The sequence below is a fragment of the Parasteatoda tepidariorum genome, chromosome 2 (assembly GCF_982258835.1).
Source record: "Parasteatoda tepidariorum strain Cologne lab strain chromosome 2, Ptep-v5.0, whole genome shotgun sequence".
Lineage (NCBI taxonomy): Eukaryota > Metazoa > Arthropoda > Arachnida > Araneae > Theridiidae > Parasteatoda > Parasteatoda tepidariorum.
The window spans coordinates 77781567-77807663 of NC_141756.1; the positions used below are offsets into that span (position 1 = coordinate 77781567).

The window sequence follows — 26097 nt, forward strand, 5'->3', positions numbered from 1 at the left end:
GATACACTAGGGAACCAATTATCCGGAACAATCTCCCGATTGTTCCGGATAATCTCCATCCCTATTTCGGATAACTGATTTTCCGGTTTTCTGAATCAGTACAAAAAGTCGTTTTTTTTTTTATTGTTAAACCCAACTAAAAAAAAAAATATTTGGAAATAATCTTAAAAAGAAGAAAAAACGATGAAATAATACACTAATAATTATTTCCAAAATGATGGTAAGGTAAACATCTTTCAAAAAAGAAAAAAAATCCTAAAATCTTATGAGGAAAAAAACATTTTTTAAAACAAATGGCGGGAAAATTTATCAAATTTCGTTCCAGTTTTTTGGTTTTCCGGTTTTCTGATTTCCGGATAACGGGTTCTGTACTGTACTGCAAAAATAAGCTTTAGTTAATAGTAAGTTCCAAATTAACAAAATTCATAAAGAAAGTGTTTTTCAGATTCCAGCTTTTAATTTTTAAAACAATTACATGCTAAAACAGTTTAATCAGCAATGTCAAACATGAGAAGGTGCATATATTTTTATTCATTCCTTTTCGCATACATACATCAGAAATGTTTTAATTTTCAAAATGGCTAAATATTAATTTCAAGATAAAGAAGAAGATAGATGATCTAACATTAATAAGTATAAAAAAAATCAATGTTAATATTATAACCAAACTTATTTCAACTTACTTTTGCATAACGCTGCTCTAAAGGCTCTACTTCTTCAATTTTAATCATAGATCCCGCTAATAGGACAGTTAAAAGACTACTTCTACGGGAAGGAATATCATCTTCATGTTCCTAAAATTAATACGGAAAAGTTACTCAAAGTACATAATAGAACTAAACAATATAGCAATATATTGTGAAATATCAGAATATGTTTATATATCATGTAATATTTTCAAATATGTTTTAAAATATATTATAGTTACAAGAAAAATATGATATAATTATGAACAAAGATAATATTGCAATGATAATCAGAGACAATGATTATCCAATTCCATAATATTGTGAGGATTACCTAAATTATATTTATGATTTTATCTGTCGTCAATGATAACCATGAAAAGTATGGATTATCAAAGATATTGATCTAAGAAGACAATAACGTGAAAATGACCAAGAAGGTACACATTTAAAGTTAAACACACACTATATTTGTAGCAAAATTTGTCTAAATATGATAATAATCATTCATAGATTCAAATTCCAGTAGATTGAGAGCCTATGAATTATTTATCTATAATATTTAAGTTACAGTAAGAAACAAAGTCCAAGATAAAATGTTCATTCAATATAAAATTTTTAACAAAATTTACAAGCAAAAAATAATCTTACATTGGGATTATTTTTTCTTGTAAATTTTGTTTTTATAAACAACTATTCAAATGCTATTGTTTAAAAAGTATTGAATGTTTAGAAATATATAAAACTTAGTAGAAACCAGTACATCTTTTACACTATTAAAACATATTTCAAACATTATAAAAATATATATTACCTTCAGTTTTTCCAATAATGATATGGCAGTTGACAGATCGGTAGTTTTTGGCGTTCTGCACAGAAGATTTTCTGTTTCTTTAAGCCATGATGTTAGATCCTGCATCTCACTTTTTGCTACAACTAATGCGTCTTGATCTTCATCTAATCTGCAAAAACACATAAAAATCAGATATCAGAATTAGAAAGAACAGGCTAATAATAGTAATAAAACACAGAACTGTATGAATGCAAGTTGAAAAAAACATAATATAAATCACGGCAAAAAAAATTTACATTAAAGACAAAATACATTACATAGAAACTAGATGTTTAATAATATAAAAGTTACAGTATAGGGTCAATGCATAGTAGGTTTCATTTTCACGCAATATTTTAAATTGTAAAAACAAATATCCATAAAATAAATATTATTTAACAGAGAAAACTTGCAGTAAGTAATTATGAAAATTTGCTATTATAGGGTCAATTTTCTAAAAATAACATATTTTTCAAAACTAAAAAAAATAACAAAATTTTAGACCAAACTCAGACAAAGTTTCCTTAATGATTGCTTAAAATGTTTAAGCTAACATAACAAATTACAAGACTAAACAAAATTTTATTCAATGATAATTAAAAGGCATTTTAATTTCTTTACAAATAACTTTTTTTTTTATCTAGCATTCCATTTAATCATAGATTTTGAAAATAAAATGTTCTGGAAATACATCTAAAAGTGGATTTTAAATATATATAATACAAAATTTATAAAATAACAATTATCTTAATAATAATTCATTTTCTGAACCTAGATGCCATTTTTAATGAACAATTTAATGTCTTAAATACAATTTAATGTGAAATAGAATATGCGCTATAATTACTTTGATTTCCTTGCAGCTAGTTCAGCAACTAAATCTTTCCAACGTTTATTAATAGAGTCTAATTGTTCTTGTAGTAGTATAGCATCAGGAGTAGAACATTCATTAAGCACTCTTTTACCTGTTACATTAATGGTCTCCATAATGGCCATTTTCTCACTCACTTGTTTCTGGAGCATCTGCAAACACATTTTATTAAAAGTTATAAATTGAAATAACAGAAAAAAATCAGAATGCTTTATATTAAATACTGAATTTAATGTTGTTGAACATGAAATATTAACAAACTTATACTGAAACTTATAAGAGATGATGCCTATTCAAAACTTTTGGCAAATATTGCAATCAATTTTAAAAAAAAATTACGAAAGATTTCATAATAAAAGTTTATCATGAAAAACATTTATAAAATTAATTAACAAAAATTCCAAAATTAATTCATTTAAATTAATTAGTAATTACTAAATTAATAATTATTACTTAATCAATAATTGATTAATTATTACTAAACTTATAAATGATAAATTACAAAATAGCCAATTAGAATTTATTTTATAATACTGTTAGAGGTATATGAAAAATATCTTAAAGGAAATTTAATTAGAATAAAATTTTCTCAGTCACTAGAAAAATGGTGGGAATATCGAACCACAAACATTTTATTTTAATTATAAGCTGAATGTATCTTTAAAAATAAACAATTAAAATGTTACATATTTAAAGAAATTGCAAAGTGACAAGTTTATAACCCATGTCCTTCTAGAGTCACTCCTCGAAGCACAATTGTGATGTGATTGCTTTCCTCTGTAACAAACCAGTTCTTACCCAGTTTCATAAATTATGTAAGCTTACCGAACAAAAATTTCTACACAAATTTAAAAAGCTCTGTGCTCAAAAGTTTTAAAAGTTAAAGAGCTCAGTGATTTATTAAGATATATTTACTCTTGCGTATCATTGAGCCCATAACTAAAAGTGAGTAAATAAACCAACTACCTTTAGAATTCCAGCTTAGGTTAAATGTTTTAAAAGAGAATGAATCCTCTGACAAATAAAGAGAATGAAACCTCTGAATCCTCTGACAAATAAACACCTAGTTACAATATTGGTAAAATTAACAATGCAATTACCGAATTTGCAATTATTAAATGTTTGACAAAATTCTGAATGTTATGTATAATTTTTTTCAAGAATTGACTTAATAGAAATTTACCAATTAGTCTTTTAAAATATTATTTTATTCCTTTTAACAACTAAAGGACAACTATTAAACTAAAAGGACAGATAATATTTGGAAAATAAAAGTTTTTATACCTCTTGATGACTTTTTGCTCTTTCATAATCCAAGTTCCCATTTTGTAGTCTACTGTGGGCTAATATTGCATCAGAACTCATAAGCCACGATGTCATATTTCTGAGATCACTCTCAAAATGCTGCCATACATCTCTTGATTTTTGCCACCTCCTTTAGTTAAAAAAATTAATTAAGGTAAGAAACACAAAACTATACAAATATTTACAAATTTGTAGTAGCAATATTTATACAGAGATAAGGTTAAAGATTGCAAAAAAACTCAAAAATAACAAATTGATAAAAAAAATTTCACAATAAAATCCATGACAACAGATTTAGGATTGATCCTTACTTGTATCTTTCATCATAAGCTTTATTTAATTTGTTCCACTCTTCGTTCAGCTTTTCAGATACTCGGTCAATTTGAGCCACCTCGCTTTTAGCTGCTTTCTTTATGATGTTTTCCTTTTCAGCCCAAATAACATCAACATTTGGTTTTAATGCATTTGTGCTGTCTTTGACACACTAGAGAATTGAAAACATAAATAACCAACTAAGCATTCTCAGCTAAACAAAATAAATGCTTACAGAAATAAAGAAAAATAATAAATCACAATATGAATATTGAGCTTGGTTTCAGTTAATTAAGTGCCCATCCCCTTCAACCCATTATTTCTTTCATTGTGAAAGAATAAATTTCTGGTGTATAAGTCGATAACTCAAAAAACCAAGTATGAAAATTTTAAAAATCAAACAACACATAAAAAAATTATAAATCTACAAAATTAAAAAAGTTAAAAATATTTCATATTGTTTTGGTTATGACATTTTCCTTGAAATTAGGAATAAGATGTATAACGTTATTTTAATGTGACACAGATGATGTTCTGGAATTTTTAAATTTGTATCTCTATAGTACGTTTTAAAAGTTTTCATTGTATTATGTATTTTGAAATACTCATAGATTATTTATATTAACCTTTTTTATTATTTTCTGAATGCAATTTAAAATATTTCTAAAACCTTTTTTAAAAACAAATATGATGAAAGAAAAGGCAAAATTAATTGTATATAACACACTAAAAATAGTTTTTAAAAGGAGTAAATTGATACAAAGTCATTCATATCTACCTCATTGTTTACAAGGCACCGATATTTCACAATCAACAAATGTCTGACTTTATTATAAGTGTATAAGTTGATCTCCTGATTTTCGGAAAATTTTGGGGTTTAAAGGTAAACTTAAAAATTTATATATACAGTATACAAATTTCAGTGAATGAATCTTCATTAATTAAATTCTGCATTTATTTTTTGAACTTTGATTAAAGAGTTTCAGAATTATTTAAACTAATTATATGCTGTCCTACAATTTCATAAATTAAATTTTTATTGAATCATTTACTAAATAATTAAGTTTTTAGTTGACTTTTCAATAAAAATTTAAACTCAAACTTTCAGTTGTACTATTGTACAAATTTTTCAGTTTTTAATGTGCTAGTTCAACAAATTTTAGTTTGAAAATTGTAAAAATAGGCATGTAAAATTTGAATCATCATCTATAAATATTTCAATAAGATTTTGAAAAAAACTACCTTACAAATTTTACATTTTAATAAATCACTAAACTTAGTTGCCCTAGCCTGTATATTTGAAAATTTCTATAACGAAAAAATATTCTTTTGAATTATAAATGGCCATAGAACATTACATTTTAACAATTAAACATTATTATACTTAATATAACTATTACATTTTAAATTTAACATATTAAAAAATATTTTAAATACAAAAGATTAAATAATTTATTAAAAAGCAATGCATCAATTCCTTGCTTTTAAATAAATTGCTAAAATTATAAATGCAATTGTATTTATTATTTTATGCTAATATAATCCGGAATTAAACCATGGTAAATGATCGAACAGCAAAATTATTAATATCAATTCAATAATATTCAGTGGTAATATGAATATACAATATATGTGCGTATAATGTACTTTAAAAAGTAATCAAGTAATCTGGAAATCAAACAGGTGCATTTCTGATATATTATAAAAATACTAAAAAATTATAAATGACTCAATAATTACTTTCAAAGAATTTTCTTGTCGTCCAAAATCTTCAAAATCTTTTCCAGACAATTCAGGCTGCATTAATTGCCTATTCACTGCAGCAACAGCTTCTCTAATTTTATTTACTTTAGCTATAAAATCGGGAACAATCACTGGATTAGAAGTATCCAAAACAATAACTTGATCTTTATCCGTTTGTGTAACAACAGTCTTTGAAACAGGTTCTTTTAAAGATTCCATTTCATCTATACGCATACTGATTTCAGCTAAATTGGTAGTTGTTTCCTTTAAGAATTTTTGAAGAAGTGATTTGGAAGCTCCAATTTCAACAGCTTCTTGCTGTAAGCATTCAAACTCCCTCTGCAATCCCTTGGCTTCTTCATCCAAAGTCTGTGAAATAAATATAAGTATTTTTTTATGGCAGAAAAAGTTAACATAATCTCAAAAATTCAAAAAAGAGTTAGCAAAATATCAGAGATTCAATGTCATTGTATTGAGGAATTGGTCAACTGTACAGTTAATTATTTTTAATGGAGAGACTTAGTAAACTTAAATGTAGGTGTAAGGTGAGTAGAAATTAATTGACTAACAGCTTGAGGCAGATATATATAACCGAGCTACAATAGCACTATGTGACAGGTAAAAAAGAAATCAAACAATGCTAAATACAGAGCACAATACAAGAGTAGAGTAATCGAACAAAATAAAAAGAGGAAAATTAAAGCTTCTTTGAGGTCACAGAAACATTATTTACAAAAACAAACAAAAAACAGAAAAGTAAAATGAAATGTAAAAATAAACTATCCATTAAAATTAAACACTGCACACTAACTAATAAAAAAAGTTAAAAAAAGCAAACAAACAAAACGTAAATTTATTAATAAAAAAAAAAAGAAGTAAAGGTCAATGGTAGAATTCAGGGTTGTGTCATGCATTTGCAGGGATACAAACCAAAAAAAAATTTAATCACTGGTTTGTCAACCATTGGCTAAAAGATATTACTAGTCCAGGAACGTTTTCATTTATCCGTTTACACGCCTCTGTTCGATTTTTTTGTTAAAATAGAGTGAATTTAAATTAAAAATTACAATACTAAGAATATTTCATTTTCACACTTACGATGAACGATGCTATTTTGTGACAAAATTACAGACAAAAACAGAAAACTGAAAATAAAAAGCAATAAAAAAACTGATAAAGCATACCGACCCTTTGCACATACATAAATTAAAATCTACATATGCATGCCTACAGCTAAACAATATGAAATGAGCACAAAAAAAGCAACATAAATAAATACTCTACAATTTTGATACCATGATTACAACAAATAAAAAACATTCTTTAGTGTTGAAATGAAAAATTAAAGATTAACATTGCTTCAGTGTTGTAGAAAGTTTTTTATCGAACCAAAATTATAATATGACCATTTATATGAATTTGTTTGTGTACTTTTTCATAATTAACATCCTCGATGTTTACAAGGAGACAAGAGCATATTTAAATAAATCAATAAAATAAATTCAAAATAAGCAATCTTCAAATGAAAAAAAATCCTATAGTTCAGAAATAGAAATATTAAGTTTTTAAACACATAAGAAAAATTTTAAAATGTGTATGTATGAAAAAAAGGAAAATTTAAACATATGAACATGTGAGAAAAATTTAAGAGCCTAAAGAGCCTTTATAATTTTAATGATTTTTTATGTTCAACAGAACTAATATCTAGTTAGTTTTTTCTTTTTTACAATTAAACCACTATAAAAAGCTGGGAACTAAATTATCCGGATCTTGAATTTAGGTGAATTATTACGAAGCAATTATATAGCTAAGATATTAAAGCTAAAATTTTACAAACCTTCTGCTTTGAGACTGGTATTTTATTTCCATTTTGCAAATTTAGCAAAAGTTGCTGTGATTGATCATAAATTCTGCTATTCAGTTCTTCAAGATTTGACCATTTGCTTATTTTTTCATTTAATGTGAAATGATGTTTTTCTGCTTTTTCTCTTATATTCAAGCCCATGTCTTCAAGCTCTTTCATTCGGTGACTTAATTTTTCAGCACCTGCACTGTCTCTACTTTCGTAAACCTGCCAATCACCTGCTAGTTTTTGCATGTTATCTTCAACTGTGAGTGCTTTTTCGTTGAAATCCTGATTAAAAAAAAAACAATACGTAATTATTTCAACAAATTTACATAAAATATGCATTAAGTTGATACAGTAAGAGATTAATCTATAATTATCACATTTATGCTAATAATTAGCTAATGATTTTGATGAAGCACTACATTGTAGTAATGTAAAATAAAGCTGGAATTTTAAGCAAATTAATTTTAGAATTTTTACAAAATTTATAAATTGAATAAAAATTTTGCTTAGTCAGATAAAAAGCTTTATACAATTTCTGTTTTCCAAAAGAACCTGACAAAGCATTTAAAATACATATTAATCATTAATGTTGTTCCTTGCAAAACTGGTGCGCCTTCATATTTTAAAATATGCACTTTTTTCTTAATTGTATTTGTAAGTCATATTGTTCATATAGCTGCAATTAAGAATAAAAAGTGATAAAATCTTAAAGTAGATGGGCTACAATTAAGAATGGAGTAAAAAATAGATTTCAAAAATTTCGTTATTTCGAAATTCATTTACAAGGAAATTATTCACTTTCAGAATAAATGACCTGTGTGTATTTGTTTTCCCCCTTAAACTTTTGTACTTTCACAGGCTAGAAGGTCGAATATAAATACTAATAAAATAGCTTTATTTGATATTTTAGTTTCAACTTTTGCATGATTTGCTTGTTACTGTTGAAAATAGTATGACTGAAGTAATGAAAATCTATGCACAAAAGCTGGAGTTAACTGATAGTTTAAATGGAAAAATAATGTAGTAAACTAATTAAAAAAACATCCAAAAAGATAAAAAAAAATTATGAATTTCCCTAGTTTAAAGGAAACGAAGGAAATAAAAATAAAAATATGACCACCGAAGCCGGCGTCTTCAGGAGGTACTGGCCCCGGTAGCCATAAAACAAAACCATTTCTAATTGAGGGAGAAGCAAATGCCTAAATTAACTCCTTCAATACCTCGATGGCTTTGTATAGAAATATTTGACATTGCTATGCTTACTTATTTATATATGCCACTAATACTTATTGTGAACACTTGTTTTAGATCATTCTGTGATCTAAATCAATGCTCACGTCATGGATTTAAAAAAAATAATGTATATACCAATCCATTCCATTGCTTAATTAGATTCAATACAATAAATGATACTACAAACACCTCATTTAGTTACTGAGTATTAGAAAATGTCAAAAATTAAATGCATCAAGATACTATATAATTAGTTGGATGATCCTAATGAGCATGTTTAAACCATAAAATGGTTAGTAACTAAACTCTCTTTTTATTACTGAATATTTCAAAATGTATGATAAATAAGCCGCCATTACATTTCAAAACATGTTTTTTAATATCTATTAAGCCAAAAGTGAGAAGAATAAGTTGATTGTGAATTTGTAATAAAGACGAAAAAGTTGACTACCTTAAGTTGGTTTTCCAAATCATGAATAGAATCGAAGTTTTCGATTTTAGAAGTTGAAACAGCTTTCTCTAGCTCAACTAGACTGGAGTGTAGTTGCCTAATATTCAAGCTGATTTCATCAGGTTTTGGTGAACCTGGTTCTGATATAGGCAATTGAACAGGTGAAGCTCTAAGTTGCTCTATAGTGACTCGCTTAACATCAATTTCCTGATTTGAAACTAGACTCTAAAAATATACAAAATAATATGACATTTTTTGATGAATTATAGTACATAACAGACAATCAAGGGTGACTTTCAGGATAACTTTTCAATCAACTAAAGGTACTTTGCAATAAAACTGAAAGTACTTTAATAAACATAAAAATACATGAACCAAAAACTTTAGGTAAATTAAATCTAAATGTTAAACAAATTAATATAACATTGAGTATCTTCAAATGTTAATCAATATCAATGGTAACAGAACTATTATAAAAAGTAAGTCATTAGAAAAACTTATCCATCACATACTAAAAACATATAAATTTTATAACTAGATATAATACAATATATTGAATAAAACAATCATTATGCATAAAAACATATCTTAATCTTAACTGTAAATACTTAAAAATGGACTTAGACTAAGTAAAACATGGATAGGTTTATTTACTAAGATAATAAATAATTATAAAATGCAAAAATGTTACTAATACAACATATTAGAGTTTTTAAGAAAATGCAATGTATAAAGTGCAATGAAAAAGTCATAAGCAAAGAAAAAAACAAATATTCAATGTACATCAAACAACACATTTAAAAATAAATTTATTAATTAGAAGACAAACCTGAATTTTACTAGATAGAACTTCAAATTTTTCTTCAACTTCAACTATGTCAGACTTAATGGAATATTTCTCCTTCAATTTTCCCATCTGATTACTAGATTTGATTAACTCATTTTTCTTCTGCTCTACACTTTTCAATTCTTCTTGAAGATGCTGATAAAAAAAAAATAATAATTTTAAAATAAAATAAAAATAATAATACAGCCGAACCTCGCTAACACGAAATAAGCAGGACTATCATAATTATTCACTAGATTTCATCTTATCTGATACGTCATGGAAACACTTTATTGCATACTAGTAATACATATTTATATTAATATGTAATATAAATATATATTACTAGATACATTTAGTATGCAGTATAGTATAACACATATGTAAACAATGCTATTTTTTACCAAACAAATTAAAATGAGACAATAAATTTTAATGACTTTACTTGACTACTTTATTTTAACTATTTTATTCATTTGCCCATCTGCTACTTCTAACAAAGGCAGAAAATGGAAATAGCATCCCTAAAAATGAATAATTGGCTATTTATTTGCATGCTTCTTATCTGTGTAATGTCCAGTTTCCTTTCATGTTAAGTGATAATCATCTTGAAAATTTCATGTTAAACAAGTAAAATACAATAATTGATGACTGACTCAAGAGTCCGAACATGTATTTGATGTAAAGCAATTCTGTGTTAATGAGGTGTGACTGTAATATTAAAGGATAATTTAATTTTATAGCATATTTATATTTAAAAAACATTTCATGATTAAAAATTTTTTTTCAGAATAAGAAGTTAACAGTTAAGGTTTTGAGTTTATAAGTAAAAACAAGCTCACAGCTTTGAGGCATAGATATTTAGTATCCTTATTGAAGATCCTTTTACACAAGGCTTCTGTATACAGATCCGTTGCATTCACTTCAAAAACATTGTAAAGCATTTTTTTTTTCTTTATTTGAAAATTTTTTCAAGAAAATAGATGACAAAACTCCTTTTCAATTTTCCTTTCAAATTTCCAAATTAAAAGGATTGATAATGGATAGTTAAAGTGACATAATTTGGCTTAAGACTTCAACAAAAAAAATATTAAGGTAAATTTATGCTTCAAGACTCAAATTAAGGTAAATTTAAGCCTTCAGTTATTCAAATATTTATATCTCAGTTATTAATATTTATTATGCAGGCAGAATCCATTTTAGGAATATTGATTTCAGTTTCAAAAGTTTATCTAAAAAATAAAATTAAGAATACATTTAGTGAGAAAATGCTTAGAAAAGTAAATAATAGTTTAGTAGGTAATAACGATAGTAAAATATTTCAAAATGAATAATTCCTAACAATGGCAAGACATTTAAATGTAGAATACAATATAATTACTATGCTTATTATTATAAAAAGTCTTTAAAGGCAACACAAAAAGTGTATTTTTTTACTACAATGACAAGGAACCTTTTTTTCTATAAGTCTTTACATTTTTTTAGGGTCATTGGGTAATAGTGATGTTCTTGAAATAAGATGTACTTTATCAAACATTTGGCATTAGAAATGCTTTTCAAAAACAAATTTTTGTACTTGTATATAAAATTGTTAATGTAATAATTAAATTCAGGCTAAACATAATCAAATAGAGCTATATTTGGTCTATAACATTCCTACTCGGTTTCCTAATGTAAAGGAAATATTAATTATATTATTATATACATGCAAAAAATATAAAAAAATTCTTAACAAACATGCAAATAGCAACATTTATATGATTTATTTCAATTTCAAAGCACAATGCATTCAGCAGCTATTTACCAGATATTTTTTAAACATTTATCGGAAAATAAATTTTGATTCAAGAATAGATTAAATAAGAGGGATTTCATAAATGAATACATTTAAAAAATGCAATAATATGTTATTGTGTTACTACTGTTATTGTTTTCATTTCTTAACATTAAAAATACTTTTGCAAAATATACACTTGTTTCAGATTTAAACGTTCATCTTAAAAATAAAAAACTTTCTAACCAAAATAAGAAGATATTATTTTAAACATAAAAAATTACCATCTAATGATTGAATTCAATTATTATAACAGAATAATGAATCCAACAAAAAACTAGGCCTCTTAATTATAACATTTATTTTAAATTTCTTCAATATACACGGCACATTTTCAAAAATCATAACTAAAAATCTATATTCATTACATATTTTAAATTCACATAAACATTAAAAACATGCTGTAAGAAAACACAGTTACATGAAAGAAAAAAGCCATTGTGCAAAGCCACAGACTGCAAAAAGCGAACACTGACTGACAAAACAGTACAATAAGCAGGGAAATGAAAATTGCATCATAAAAAAAACACAAACCTCAAGTCTGGGTAACTGAGAATGTTTTTGTGCAGTTGAGAGCTTCTCAAACTTGACAAGAAATTTTTCAGCTGTTTGCAACCAGTTCCTCACTTCAGTTAATGACTGAAAAAAGTCTTTGGAATGTTCTTTAGAAGCATCCAGCTTGATTTGAGAGATGGGGGAATAGAGCATATAGAATAAAAAGAGTGCAACACAAAGGAAGAACAGCACAAAGAAAAATGTATTTACAAGAAGAACAGAGATTATATAAATTGCAAAATTGTAAATATTTTACCAATTTATAAATTTATCTTAAGCATTTAAAAAACATCAACGCTAACAACGCCATCCATCGCTAACAACGCCATTTGTTTTCATTTTATTTATTATTGCTATTCTTTTCTTTCTTTCTTTCTCAAGAATAGGATAACATACTCAGCAATACTTCAGGATTTCAGAATTTTCATCTGTATTCTTGACAGGGTTGAAACATTCTTGAATATTTAGTTTTTTTTATCACTACTGATTTCAATGCTTTTAATAGGACAAATTTTAATAATAATCTGTAACAAACCAATTTGTTTTCATTACCAATTTTACTATTACCAATTTTTTCTTTCTTTCTTAAAAGTAATAAAACATACTCAGCAATACTTCTTGATTTTGGAATTTCCTTCTGTATTCTTGTCAAAAGTTGAATTCCGAGTAGGTTTTATAATCATTACTGATTTTAATGCTTTTAATAGTACAATCTTAAATTACTATCTCTAACAAAGAAATTCGGTTTAATTTAATTTATTATTACTATTATTTTCTTTATTTATTTCTTAAGAGCAGGATAGGATAACATACTCAGCCTTACTTCTAGATTTCAGAGTTTTTGTCTGTACTCTTGTCAGAATGTCTTGTCTTTAATATTTAGTCTTACTATCAATACTACTTTCAATAGGAACAAAAAGTAACAAGAGTTAGTAAAAATTGTAAATTATTAAAAATGATTTACAAGTTGTTTTAAACTAAAAGTAACTAGCAAAAGAAAATATGTATAATTAGTTTAAATATAAAGGTTCAACTACACTTTTAATACAGTTAAATCTCATAATAGTACTAATATGTTAATAAATAAAGTTAAATATTTAAAGTTTTATTTTAATATACATAAGTAGAGAATGTTTCATACTTCCTAAAGATAGAATTTGAGGGAATATACTCTCATTGACTAGTATCTGCACTTTTAATAATTTAGTAAAAATAAGCAGGTCAACAGAAAGAAAATTAACATAATAATAATTTCTCGATTCTCATGTCGTTAAATATACTAGAATTGAATAAGGAATTTTCATATTAGATTAGAATAATGACACAAAAAAAATAAAAAAAATAACAGATAACTAACCATTTTTGAAATGATGCAAGAATAAGTGGCAATATTTTGATAAATTAAATATTATAGTAATAGGAATGTTAATTATATCATAAAACAATGTTTAAAAAAAATAATTTCTGATCTTACATAAATCTTCCTGATTTCCAACTCTTTTCCTTAATTAAAAATTGGGTAGTTATGGGGAAAATAGGGTTTACTGATGTTTAAAAACAAGAGCCAATAAATGTGCTATTTAGATGCAAAACTTTTAACTAAAAAATAATAAAGAAAAAAAGGCATTTTAACAGTAAACAACTGCAACAAATAAACTCTATTTTTTCAACTTATATTAATAATAAAAAATTTTATGAAATTGTCTTTTGCTAATATTTATTAAAGATATTTTTATACAATGACAATGATAAATAAAAAAAATATACCTTTAGATTTTCTATTCGTTTCATCAATTTTTGCTCAAATGAAGTAAACTGATTTTGAAGTTCGACAATGCTTTCCACAGAACTTTCGTCAGAAGTTTTGGCAGTTTCAAGCAGACTGTCTAATAAATTCTTTTTATTCCGAACCTCAGACAAAATATCCTAAAACAAAGCATGACTCATAAATTTGCATAAAAGTAGTTATCAGAAGGAAGGAGCATAAATGCAGATCTAATTTAAAAGCTCCAGCAACAAAGTTAAAATTAATTCACACTTAAAATGCTAGAGTATATTTATATTTTTGTCTAGCAACCAAAAGGGTCAAATCTGAGCAATCATGATGTTAACTAAGCTAATATAACAACAACAACAAAATTTTTTAATAATGTCCACATATTTACAAATAAAAATAAGAGTTATAAAGTTTAAAAAGAATGGTTATTTTATATTACAAATAACAGCAAAAGAAAAGTTTTATTTTATTGCATAAAAGAATTCTAGAAGAACAATTTACAGGTCCAAAAAAGTAGTGAACAAAACTATGCCACTATTTTTAAAGAAAATAGATTGAAGAAAGTAATTACTGAAATCTTATAAAACTTATTTATCTATCCTTGAAATATTTTTTCAAACCTTAAAGTAAGTATTTTAAACTTATTTATCCAGCCATTAAATAATTTTTCAAGCATTCAAGAACTTTAAATTTATTTATACATCCTTAACATAATTTTTTAATCATTTAAGTACTATCTTACACTGATACAAAATATTTCTGTAACAAAATGCCATTTTCTTACACATGAAACAAAGAATTGTCCAAAACATGCAATGTTTGTTAACTTGTGTAGCTTGTAACTTGTAAGCTAGAAACTTGTTAACTTGCACTGCGTAGCTTTTCCCATAAATTTATTGTTTAAGAAAATATGTACGAAAATTTTAAGGAAAAAGTTATTATAGCGATAATTTTACTTAAGCAAGAAATTATATTGGAAATGTAGCGAATATTTAATGCATATAACATAAATATCAGTAGATTTCAGAATTAGCTGCTGTCATTGTTCCCACCTTTTGTGAACTGCTAGTAACTTAATGTTAGTGATCACAAATATAGTAAGCAAAAAATAAACTTACAGTGCAAAGCTGAATTTGTAATTCACTGACGTTCTTTGCCTTTTCTGGGGCAGTTTTATCAGCATCCATACGAGCAGTATGAAGCCATTCTTGAAAATGAAATATTTGAGCTTCTAAGTTATTTTCTTTCTTAACTGAATCTTCCAGTGAGGATCTAATTTCAGTCACCTAAAGAAAATTACATATTAAAAACAGTTAAAATTATGAAATATATATTTTAAAAAATTCAAAGCGAAGATAATGATCGATTCTTTTACAGCTAAAAAATGTTGCAGCAAGAAATTATGACTATAGAAAGAGAGTATAATTATTTATTTAATTTACAGTTTATTCTACATTAGCCTATCTTTGGATTTTGTAAAATTATTATTGCTCATTTTATTAATTTAGCAGCATACCCAATTTAGAAACTAATAAGAAAAGTGAGGATCTAATTTCCATCCCATTAAGAGAAAAATCACATATTAAAAGAGTTGAAAATTTTAAGAAAATAAAAATCTTTCCAAGTGGATACAGATAATTACCAAACGTGTTTCAAAATTATTGTTATTTTAACATTTTATTGTATGCTAACAAATTATTGGAATCTCCTACAAAAATTCTGTTCACTTCACAAATTGAACCACATGCCTGATTATTGAGAAATTAATTAGTAAAAAATACAATTAAGAGAAAATTAAATATATTTAATGCTCAAGATTTTGAGCAATAAATTTTCAGCAATTAAATGATAACGTAATAATAAACACTATCTTTCATCCAAATTAGCCTTATTTAAGATATTTGTGATTAAACTATCTCTCTCGCATCATTTTTATTAATCAGTTAACACTAACTGAATTTTATAATACAACACTTTATAATACTGCAGGAATTAATCTAATTTTGGATTCTCAGTTAGTTGAAATATACTCAGATTACCCTAAAGAAAAATCCCTCAAATACACAGAATATTTAGTGTTATGCTTGGTTAAAAAACAGTTAACAATTGTGTAAAGGTTTAAAAAGATAGTTATCATTTAAAATAATTTTCTAATAAATAAAAGGTAATTTTTTAAAAAGAAAATAGCTTAAAAAAAAAGACTCCAATATGAGGATTTTTGTGAAAAACAATTATCTAGAGCAAGAGCAACTTTGGTAAAATCGAACACCAATTATGAGAATTATATACAATACACACTTTAGATGAACTTCAAATTTAAGTTAAACTTGAGGAATACATACATAACTTTACAAATGTAGCAAATAACAGCTTTAAATTATGACAAAGCATAGACTTGATTTATACACATATAAAAAAATATAAAATAAATATTGATAAAAATATTAAAAAATATAAAACACAGAGAAATTTCATAAAAGAAACAGCAATTCAAAACTGCAAAAAAAACAATGTAAATAGTAGCTCAAAAATATTAAACAAATAAAACAGACAATCTCAGGCTATTTAACACAAGTAGATTAACGTAGCAATTACAATATTAATTGTAAAACCAACACCTATGATACATCACTTGCATTTTAACTATTAAAATATTATAAAAAGCAAAATTAGTCTTTAATGTTAGTTGAATTAAATTTGCGATATTTAGCAACACCCATGTAACACATGCAAAGTTTACCCTCTTTTTATGTACATCTTTTTTAAGAGCCAATCTTTTCCATGCAGTAACAACCAAATCAAATAATTAGGAAACAAAATAAAAATCATCAGAGGAGCAAATTAATGCTATAATAGCTCAGTGAAATTTTCTCGATTTGAAAAAATAGTAAACACTGCATATCAATGTTTAAAAATCTCAAATCAACAATAGTTTAAGTCTAATTATAAGTGTTAATAAACAAAATATGAACAATTTAATGAACCAAATTCTGATAAACAAAAAATTCAGATTAGATTTTAAGTCTGGAAAAACACTTCACTTAGAACAAAAATGAAATATCATAATTAATATCACAAACAAAATATTTTTTAAAAAAAACAAGTTATAATAAAAATATGAGCTATAATTTAAATAGATGCATCAATTACACGATATTAGGAAGAAAAAAATTTCATTTCAAAATTAAGCATTTTTTTATATGTTTAATTTAACCAAAAAAATATTAATTTTAACCAAAAAAACCAACCATTTAACCAAAGAAACTGTCAAATATAAATATTTCAATGGCTAAGAATTTAGCTTGGAAAATTGCCACAAATTCTTATCTGTTTTTAAGCTCCTGCTAACAAAACAGCAATGAGATATTGAAATTGATACAAATTACATTAATTATTTTAGTTAGTTTTTAAATTATTTGTTCTGATAGCTTTTTTAACGAAACGACATTATGTGAACGACATAATGTGTCTTCATAATGTAGAACATAAATTAAAATTTTTTAGACATAAAAACTACAGTGCTTACAAATGTTTGACATAAAAAATCGTGTTTAAATTTTAACAATCTTAACTTCGAATAATCTCAACTTGAAATAAAAAAACCCTAATTTTTATCAATGAATTTTAATTTTTGTGGCCTTTATTATTCTTTATATGCACTAAAATTTATGAATAGTTTTAAAATAAAAATAATACATGATTTTAAATTACATTATAAAATAAGTTTTATGAGAAAGAGCTTAGACCTAAAAAAATTATTGTGAAAGATGCACATTAAAAAAAAAAGGTTTTAATAGAATAGAGAAATATCATTTCAAAACATAAATTTGAAATATTCATTAAAAAAATAAAAACTATAAGTTATAATTGTCAAAACTAATTTGCCAACTATTGTCAATATAAAAGAATTTGTAGATCAATTTTTAAATAAAATATATTTATCTAATTTAAAAGAAAAATAAATTAATAGATAGCATAAATTTGCTCCTCTTTTTCACCCATCGCATTTCTTTCTGAAGGCAGCACTTTATTTTCGAATAAAACCACCACAAAAAGGCAGACTTCACCACTTAGATGCAAAAACATGAAATAAATTTTCATGCAAAATACGCTTTTTTCCAGTCTAACCTTAGAACCAAGAATGTTGTACTGATTCTTGTAGAAAGTTAAACGTTCTTTAAGATCAGATTGTTTTGTATCAGCTATCTGCCTTCCCTGTCGTATGCACAACTCCAATTCAGGCTTCAAATCGCTCAAAACTTTGTATAAATGCTACAATAAAAAGTCATTTTAAATTGCTCATAAATATTCAAACTAATCAGTGAATGGTAAACCATTTCAAGATCTGAAAATTCGAACATAAAAATTTGATATAACAGTAAAAAAATTTTACAATTTATGAAACATTATACTTTTCATTTAATTAAGCTATAAAGTTAGGCACTTAATACTAAAATTCTTAATTACTTACTAATTATTGAATGTAAATTACTTTTCATTCCTTAAACATTTAAACTAAAATTTAAAAATAATGCTGGATATCATGAAATAATTAAACTATTAAGGGAATTGTGAAAAAATTTATCTGTAAAAATTATTAGTAGTATTTATTTTTACTTTAGAAACCTCAAAGTAAAATAAAGAATAAATAAAAAATAAGTACCCAAGAGAAGATTTATACAACAAGCTCTTTTGGCACTTATTAAAAAAAAAATTTTATTAAAAATAAGTAGAAATTATTAAAAAATTTAAGCAATTTTTTTACCTGTGCAAGCTAACTAGTACATATTGAAATTATTAATAAAACAACTAAATGTTAACTATTATGATATTAGGCAGTTTAAGCATTAATTTTTTCCTTTTCCGTCTAGAAATAGAAATCGGGAGTTTTAATCTCCAATTGATAATCCTTATAAATCTAAAATTTCATTTAAAAAAAAATTAAAATGTCAGTAAAAATCAATAAAAAATTTATTAAAAAATATAAAGGTAAGAAAAAACTAAGTAAATTTAGAAATGATTCACTTTATAATTTTAAGTATGAATTTTTAGTTACAATTTCAAATCAGCTTAACACAATATACATTTGAATATTACAAAAGAAATTTCTAAAGCATACTGTAAATTTTTACTTATGCTAGATATAATGAAAGAACAAGGACTTACTTATATAGAGAGCTTATAGGTAAACAAAATGCATGATAAAAACCAGTTTAGAATTACGCAGAATTTAACAAATATTTTATTTTTTGTTAATTAGAGATTATTTAAGCCTACTGTACCTATTTATATTTCGTGCCTAAAGGAAATAGTATATTTTTCTTTATTCCAATATCAGTAAATAAACAAAGCAAAATTAAATAATAAACTATCATTTTCATTACTAAGATAAACAATTTAAGAAAAATGCTTGCTATGAATAAACATAATAAGTACATACCAAACATTTCTCCAGCTGACTTTCAGAAGAATCTGAATCATCACTGGACAGCTGAATTGATGTCAATCCACCTTCAACCTCATTCAGCATGCTTCCGATATTATTCAATTTAGATTCAAAATTACAAGGAGTTTGAAATTTGGTGAACTTTTCTTTCAACTCCGCAAATTTTTGCTACAATAAAAGGTTATCAAAGTTAATAATATATATATTTCCTTAATACAGTGCACCCCCGATTATCCGGGTTAATCACCGGTATAGGTGGTACGGACAATCGAAAAACACGGTTAATCCGAAAACTCCTCTTTATTAAAGAAAAAATCAATTCCAGTACAAAAAATATAAAAATTACTGATATTTGCATGTTGTAAACTAGGAATTTTCCCTTTAACATTTGCTGCTTAAAAAAATTTTAATGCGACTTTGCCATATATTGACACAGTAATGTCACCGCAATCAAATTCTCCCATATAATCTAATTAAGTTTCCACAGAGCAGCAGAATGAGAAATTGTATTTCACTCATTTACTACATTTCCTGCATCAGTTACTATCATCACTGTTTTATTTAATTAGCAATGATGTCATCTTCTGTCAAATACTGGAAGACAGGCACACACTTTGAAACCAATCTTCTAAATTTTCTTCGTCAAGAATTTCGAAACCTTAGATTTCTTTTGCTTGTTCAAAAATACTGTTATCATATTCTTCTTGAATATCTAAAGAAGATAGTTCATCAAGCTGTATGATTTTCTCCACGATCATAATAACGTCGATGATTTTACCTTTGGCCATGCAGCTGATATTCCATATACTGCAATCCAATAACGAATATTGCTTCTAAAAATTTGTTAGTGTTATAACTTCATGAATAAAATTTTTTTTTAAATGTTTCTCGTTAAATAAATATTTTTTATGTGACTCTGGAATGAGCACGGATAATCCGCAAACCGGATAATCCGCGCACGGATAATCGGGAGTGTACTGTATATTGAAAATAAGTATTATATATTGAAAATAAGCCTTTATAATTGAAAATAAGTATGCAGGATCACCTGTACTAGATGAAGCTGCTCTTCTAGACGATGAGCGGCTTCCATCCTGCCTTGAGATCGATAGTGTTGGACATCCTCCTCTAAAGCTGTTATGCTCTGTTCTTTTTCAGAAAACTCTGTTTCCAGTTGCTGCAAAATCAATTAATATAATGCAACAGTAAAAAGTAAATTGTTCAAATTATGCTATACAAAAAATATAAAAGAAACTATCATGTTTTAATAAATGACTTGTTATGAATGTGTCCAGAAATACCTACTCATATTTGACATTCTCAGACATATGGAAACAAGCTGATAAAAATATTTCAAAAGATTATTCAAAGAACACATAATAATGCACAAAACTTTTAAAAAAATTGTCCATGCTTAATGCTATTTGTTCTTTGTAATGCAAATGCAGGTTAGTAATATCAAAAAGTTCTCCATAAAAGCTAGCTTGTCCCAATGCTTGATCAAGAGTTTCATTATCTTCGGGGTTGAGTTCAAAATTATATGTTGAAAAAATTTAACATTGATAGTCCTAAACTCAGAATTGGGTCAGGTGTTGAACGCCGTTTACAAAAGAACTACTTGTACTTTAACCCACTGACGGTTCTGCACGTAAAAAGTCACATTTCAACCTGCAGTCTTCTCTGCATAGCAAAACCGGTTTTCCCATGTTAACTGATAGGGGAACTGTGTGTAGGGGAGAAACATTCTACCAATTTTGCCCATTTCCTTAACCGCCAGTGGGTTAAGTTCCTAAATTGATCAATTTGAAAATTATGAGTTAACTACTTAACAATAGTATTCATGTAAAAAGAAAACACTAAAATATAATGTAAATAGATACTAAACTCAATGTTAACTAATATATGACATCAACTAAACATTTAAAAATGCTAATTTGATTTTCTATGATTAAATATTTTCGAAAAAAGAACAAAATGTATAATCATCACTAAAAAAACATGGAATGAAAATTAAAAAGGCATGTAAAATATCATGAAGAGACAAAACAAAAATATAAGTAAATACTACCATATAAAATGTATCGAGAAATCTTTTGCTAATTTGGAAATTTTTTAAATCAATGCAAAAATTAAGGGAAAAGAAAAAATTGAAAAGTTACTTAGATTTTTCAAGTAAAAAAAGCTAATAAATTGCTTATGTGTATTTATGAATAATTAATGATGTGTACAATTACAGATTTCGAAGTGGGAGTAAACTACTGCCAATAAAAATGAAATACTAATTTCTTTGAATAAAATTGCTACAGCCCTCAAATTACTGCATATTTCCATTTGCATTCAAAAAGAAATGTCTACACTCAAATCACTATAACTGCATATTTTTAGTTATGTGGTCAGCATTGCACATCATCCCCATCCCCCTATTACTTCTCTGACAAGATGGAACCAATCTATTCGAAGCCAGGTGGCTCTAAACCATGACCATGACTCAGAATCAAACTCCAGTCCTTCACAATGACAGCTCATTGCCTTTAATCTTTGAGACATTAAAGCTTATTTAAAGTGTACTTACAGTCAATTCATCAGGAACATCTTGTGATGAAATATCATTATCCAATCTGTGTTGTAAGACTGTATCAATATGAGAAATCCAAGCTTGAACTGTCAGAATATGACGCTCACATCGGGTGGCTTCAGCAATGCTGTTCTCCAACAGCTGTTGTCTATCCCGTCCCTAAAATAAATTGAAAATTATATTTAGAATACTGACAAATTAATTTTACAAACAGAAGATATACGTATAAAAATATATAAACCTGTCCACTAAGATCTTCAAATCTTTTGGAAACAAAATTGACATCCTTTTCCACTTGAGCATTCATTGCATTATTGTCCATGAGAAATCGTCCAAGCTTCTGAATTTTCGGTACTCTTTCTGATGGATGATGTCTTAAATAATTTTCTAAGTCCTATTAAAAATATGAAATACAAATAAAAAGTGAGAAAACTTTTTTTTAAAGAATGACTTCTTTCTAATTTAGAAACCTACTAACATCTAAATTTTCAGATATTTCTTCTGCATCGGCTGCAGAATCTGGTGACCTCTTCAATTTCTTTTCCAGTCTATCAAGCCAATCATTCTCTCTCATTACCAAATCTGTAAGCAATTAAGAGATTATTTTCAAACATTACAGCAACATAATGAAACAATTAAAATGGAAAACATTAAAAGAAAATTTAATATCAAGATTTGCAAGTGATATGGTCATGTCAGTAAATATTATCAGATCACTTACAGATTTTGCATTTTTTTAATTCAATGCAAGAACAACTAAATAGGCACACAGTGTATTAATATCCAAATATCGTGACATTTCTTCATAACTTTAAATTAAATAAATACACAGTTGTATTAGTATCTAAAAGTCATGACATTTCTTCATAACTTTAAATTCAATAGATACATAGTGTATAACCATCCAAATGTCATGACTAAGGCCCAGATTTTGATGACATTTGCATTTTTCGACATTTTTTGTCCTTTAGAGCATTTTTTTAGATTTATAGAGCATTTTTCTCTAAATTTTGGGGCGTATTTTGCATTTTAAAGCATTTTTTAAGTTTCTTGTAAATTTTTTCCAATTTTTATAATTTTTTTATCACACTGGCTCCCAAACAATGAAGAAAATCTCTAGGATATTAACAGGGGAAGCAACATCTTTTCAAATTGAAGAAGAATTGTCAGTAAGTGAGACTGTCTTTTTCAAGTACGCACCAATAACATCAGTAGACGTTGAAAGAGCTCCTCCAGGTATGAAAATTTACTTTCAGACAAGAAACACTCATTTACATTTCAAATTATCAAAAAACATTTAATAATCCAATGTAATTCTGATATTTAGTAATATTAGGAGATGGAAGTTATTATATTCATTAAAGTTTCTATACAAAATGAAAATGCTTTGGTGTCAATATATTTTCCTTTTTTTGTTATTTTAGGATATAAGACATATTTTTCAAACTTTAATGAACGTAGAACAAGTATTGCATTGCTTTATATTTTTTAAATGACTCGTAATAATTTTAAAGAGTAAAACATTGTTTTAGTTCAATATTTTTACTTTATTTAAGGCATTTTTGGAGCATTTTTAAGGGCATTTTTTGCACTTTTTAAAGGCATTTTTTGCACTTTTTGAGACTTTTTGGTCATCAAAATCCGGGCTCTAGTCATGACATTCCTTCATAACATTAAATTGAATAGACACACAGTGCATTAATATCCAAATGTCATGATGTTTCTTCATAACTTTAAATTAAATAGATACACACTGTATTAATATCCAAATGTCATGACATTTAATCATATCATTACAATTAAAGAAATACACATTTATGATACTGATTTGAACAAAAAATAACTTAAATAATATCGATATTTCAGTGAATCATTATAGGTAATAAACATCAACTTAATAAAGCCTATACTATCAAACCACAAAACATACATACCATGAAAGAATAGAACTATGTGAAAATAAACTTAACTTACTGCAAAATTCATTGTATTTAGCAGACATGTCCTTGTACTTCTGTGATGAATTTTTTACCCTAGTTGAAACTTCTTCCCATTTAGACTGCAGCTCAGAAAATTGAGGCAGTAACTTTTCAAGAGAGCTCTTCTGAGACGAGTTGGAAATATTTTTGAAAGTTGAGGATAGATTGTCAATTTCATTTTGTTGTCTTTCAATTTTATTTTGAAGTATCTATAACAAAAATGAAAAAAAAAAAATATTAAAAAATAAATAAATAATGATCAGCAGAAATGAATGTCTAATAACAGTATGTGATTAATAATGTGAGATTCAATGTTCATATCTGCAAAGATATAACAATCATTTATACAGTTATATTTTTGCCGAAGATAACCAATTATCTTCTGCAAAAATAAAAAGAAACTCAGTTAAATAGATGAAGTCAATTCAATATTTATTGGAAAAATAAATTAGTTTTAAATTTAACTTGCAGTTTATATTGTAATAATTTTACAAATAGGAATATTAAACATCAAAGATTAATATTAGGAAAAACACTACTTAATGTAGTTTTTATAACACTGTTAAATTAATTTGATGCTTAATACCATCATTTAAAGTGTAACAATTTTTGCAAGTAGACAAAATATACAGTGACAAAATGTTTAAAATTGTTTCTTTTAAAGAAATTAAGTAAAAAACAAAACAGCACCCGCAAATAGTTGTTTGAACATCTGTGATTTTAGATGTTGTGGACATGTTACATGGATGTTAATTGATTGCATAGTTTAGAAGCATAATATCAGGACAACCATATACAAGTCAAATAAATAAAATCTATAGAAATACAGCATACAGAACAGCATAAAATTATTTATATAATTAAGTTATAATTATATTTATATACATCTGAATAGATCTTCTGATAAATAATAAATGCTTTTAAAGGTACATTGTATCATTGGAATGTATATTAAAAAATTTTAAAAATATATTATGTCAATGAAAACTAATTAATGCTTCAATGTACATCAATACAGTGTATATTAAACAATTTAATAAACACTAAGTCAATGAATATTTACAAAAAAAAAGGTAAAAACTTAATAAGCAACTATACTAACTAACGTATTTAAAAAAACTACTAGCTAAACTTTAATCTTAAAATGTTCTTATAATTATAATTATAAACGTGGAGAACAAATCATGATAAATAATAAAACAAAACAGAAAACTATTTCAGTAATACTAGTAAACTTTTTGACATACCTGAAACTTTTTGCTTTTTGACAATAATTCAGATGAGTTTGAAATGGAAGCGTTTTCAGGAATTTCAGACTCAAATTTTTGTAACCATGCACTCATTTCAGATATCACTTCACTTAAATGCTGACTTCCTTGCATGGCATCTCTTAAATTTTGATTTTTAACGTTCACTCTCTCAATCACCTACATAAAGATAAAAAAGAGTTATATTTTTTTTTTAAATTCTGGTACAAAAATAAAAACAGCCTAGAAACAAATCTGGTACATTCAGAATTCTTATTCTCCAAAAATCAAGCTTTTATCAATGGATTGCTAAATACAGTTGATAATAATGGATCTTTTTATATAAAGATTTTGGGATAACTGCATGTTGAAAAAATTATTGTACTGCAAATAAATCCAAATTTGTGATAATTGATATTTTTTTATTTTAAATGTGAATCATATATAAATTAAATATTGGATTGATTTTATTAAGTTCAAAAATTTGAGAGAAATAATCAACTTGTAAACAAGTTATTTTTGACAAAACTTCTCAAGACATTTAAATTTATTTATTAATTGACAAAGATTAGA

At 25.9% G+C, this 26097-nt stretch overlaps 1 protein-coding gene across 7 annotated transcripts in view; it reads right to left on the reverse strand.

Moving 5' to 3' along the window:
• LOC107442807 (dystrophin) overlaps positions 1 to 26097 on the reverse strand; it is a 238478-nt gene that overhangs the window by 116204 nt on the left and 96177 nt on the right. For 5 of the 7 annotated variants that reach the window (XM_087157549.1, XM_087157551.1, XM_087157550.1 and 2 more), the window contains 20 exons: positions 25525 to 25704; positions 24273 to 24486; positions 22777 to 22880; positions 22540 to 22692; positions 22296 to 22457; positions 20772 to 20900; positions 19718 to 19891; positions 18406 to 18549; positions 15396 to 15563; positions 14268 to 14426; positions 12480 to 12623; positions 10115 to 10267; positions 9286 to 9510; positions 7587 to 7883; positions 5747 to 6118; positions 4006 to 4178; positions 3674 to 3824; positions 2366 to 2541; positions 1501 to 1648; positions 684 to 794 (listed from right to left, as the gene is read on the reverse strand). In XM_087157549.1, coding sequence (XP_087013675.1) covers positions 684 to 794; positions 1501 to 1648; positions 2366 to 2541; positions 3674 to 3824; positions 4006 to 4178; positions 5747 to 6118; positions 7587 to 7883; positions 9286 to 9510; positions 10115 to 10267; positions 12480 to 12623; positions 14268 to 14426; positions 15396 to 15563; positions 18406 to 18549; positions 19718 to 19891; positions 20772 to 20900; positions 22296 to 22457; positions 22540 to 22692; positions 22777 to 22880; positions 24273 to 24486; positions 25525 to 25704 — 3537 coding nt within the window. The remainder of the gene's footprint in view (positions 1 to 683; positions 795 to 1500; positions 1649 to 2365; positions 2542 to 3673; positions 3825 to 4005; positions 4179 to 5746; positions 6119 to 7586; positions 7884 to 9285; positions 9511 to 10114; positions 10268 to 12479; positions 12624 to 14267; positions 14427 to 15395; positions 15564 to 18405; positions 18550 to 19717; positions 19892 to 20771; positions 20901 to 22295; positions 22458 to 22539; positions 22693 to 22776; positions 22881 to 24272; positions 24487 to 25524; positions 25705 to 26097) is intronic. The other 2 variants (XM_071177698.2, XM_071177700.2) reach the window with 2 other exon arrangements.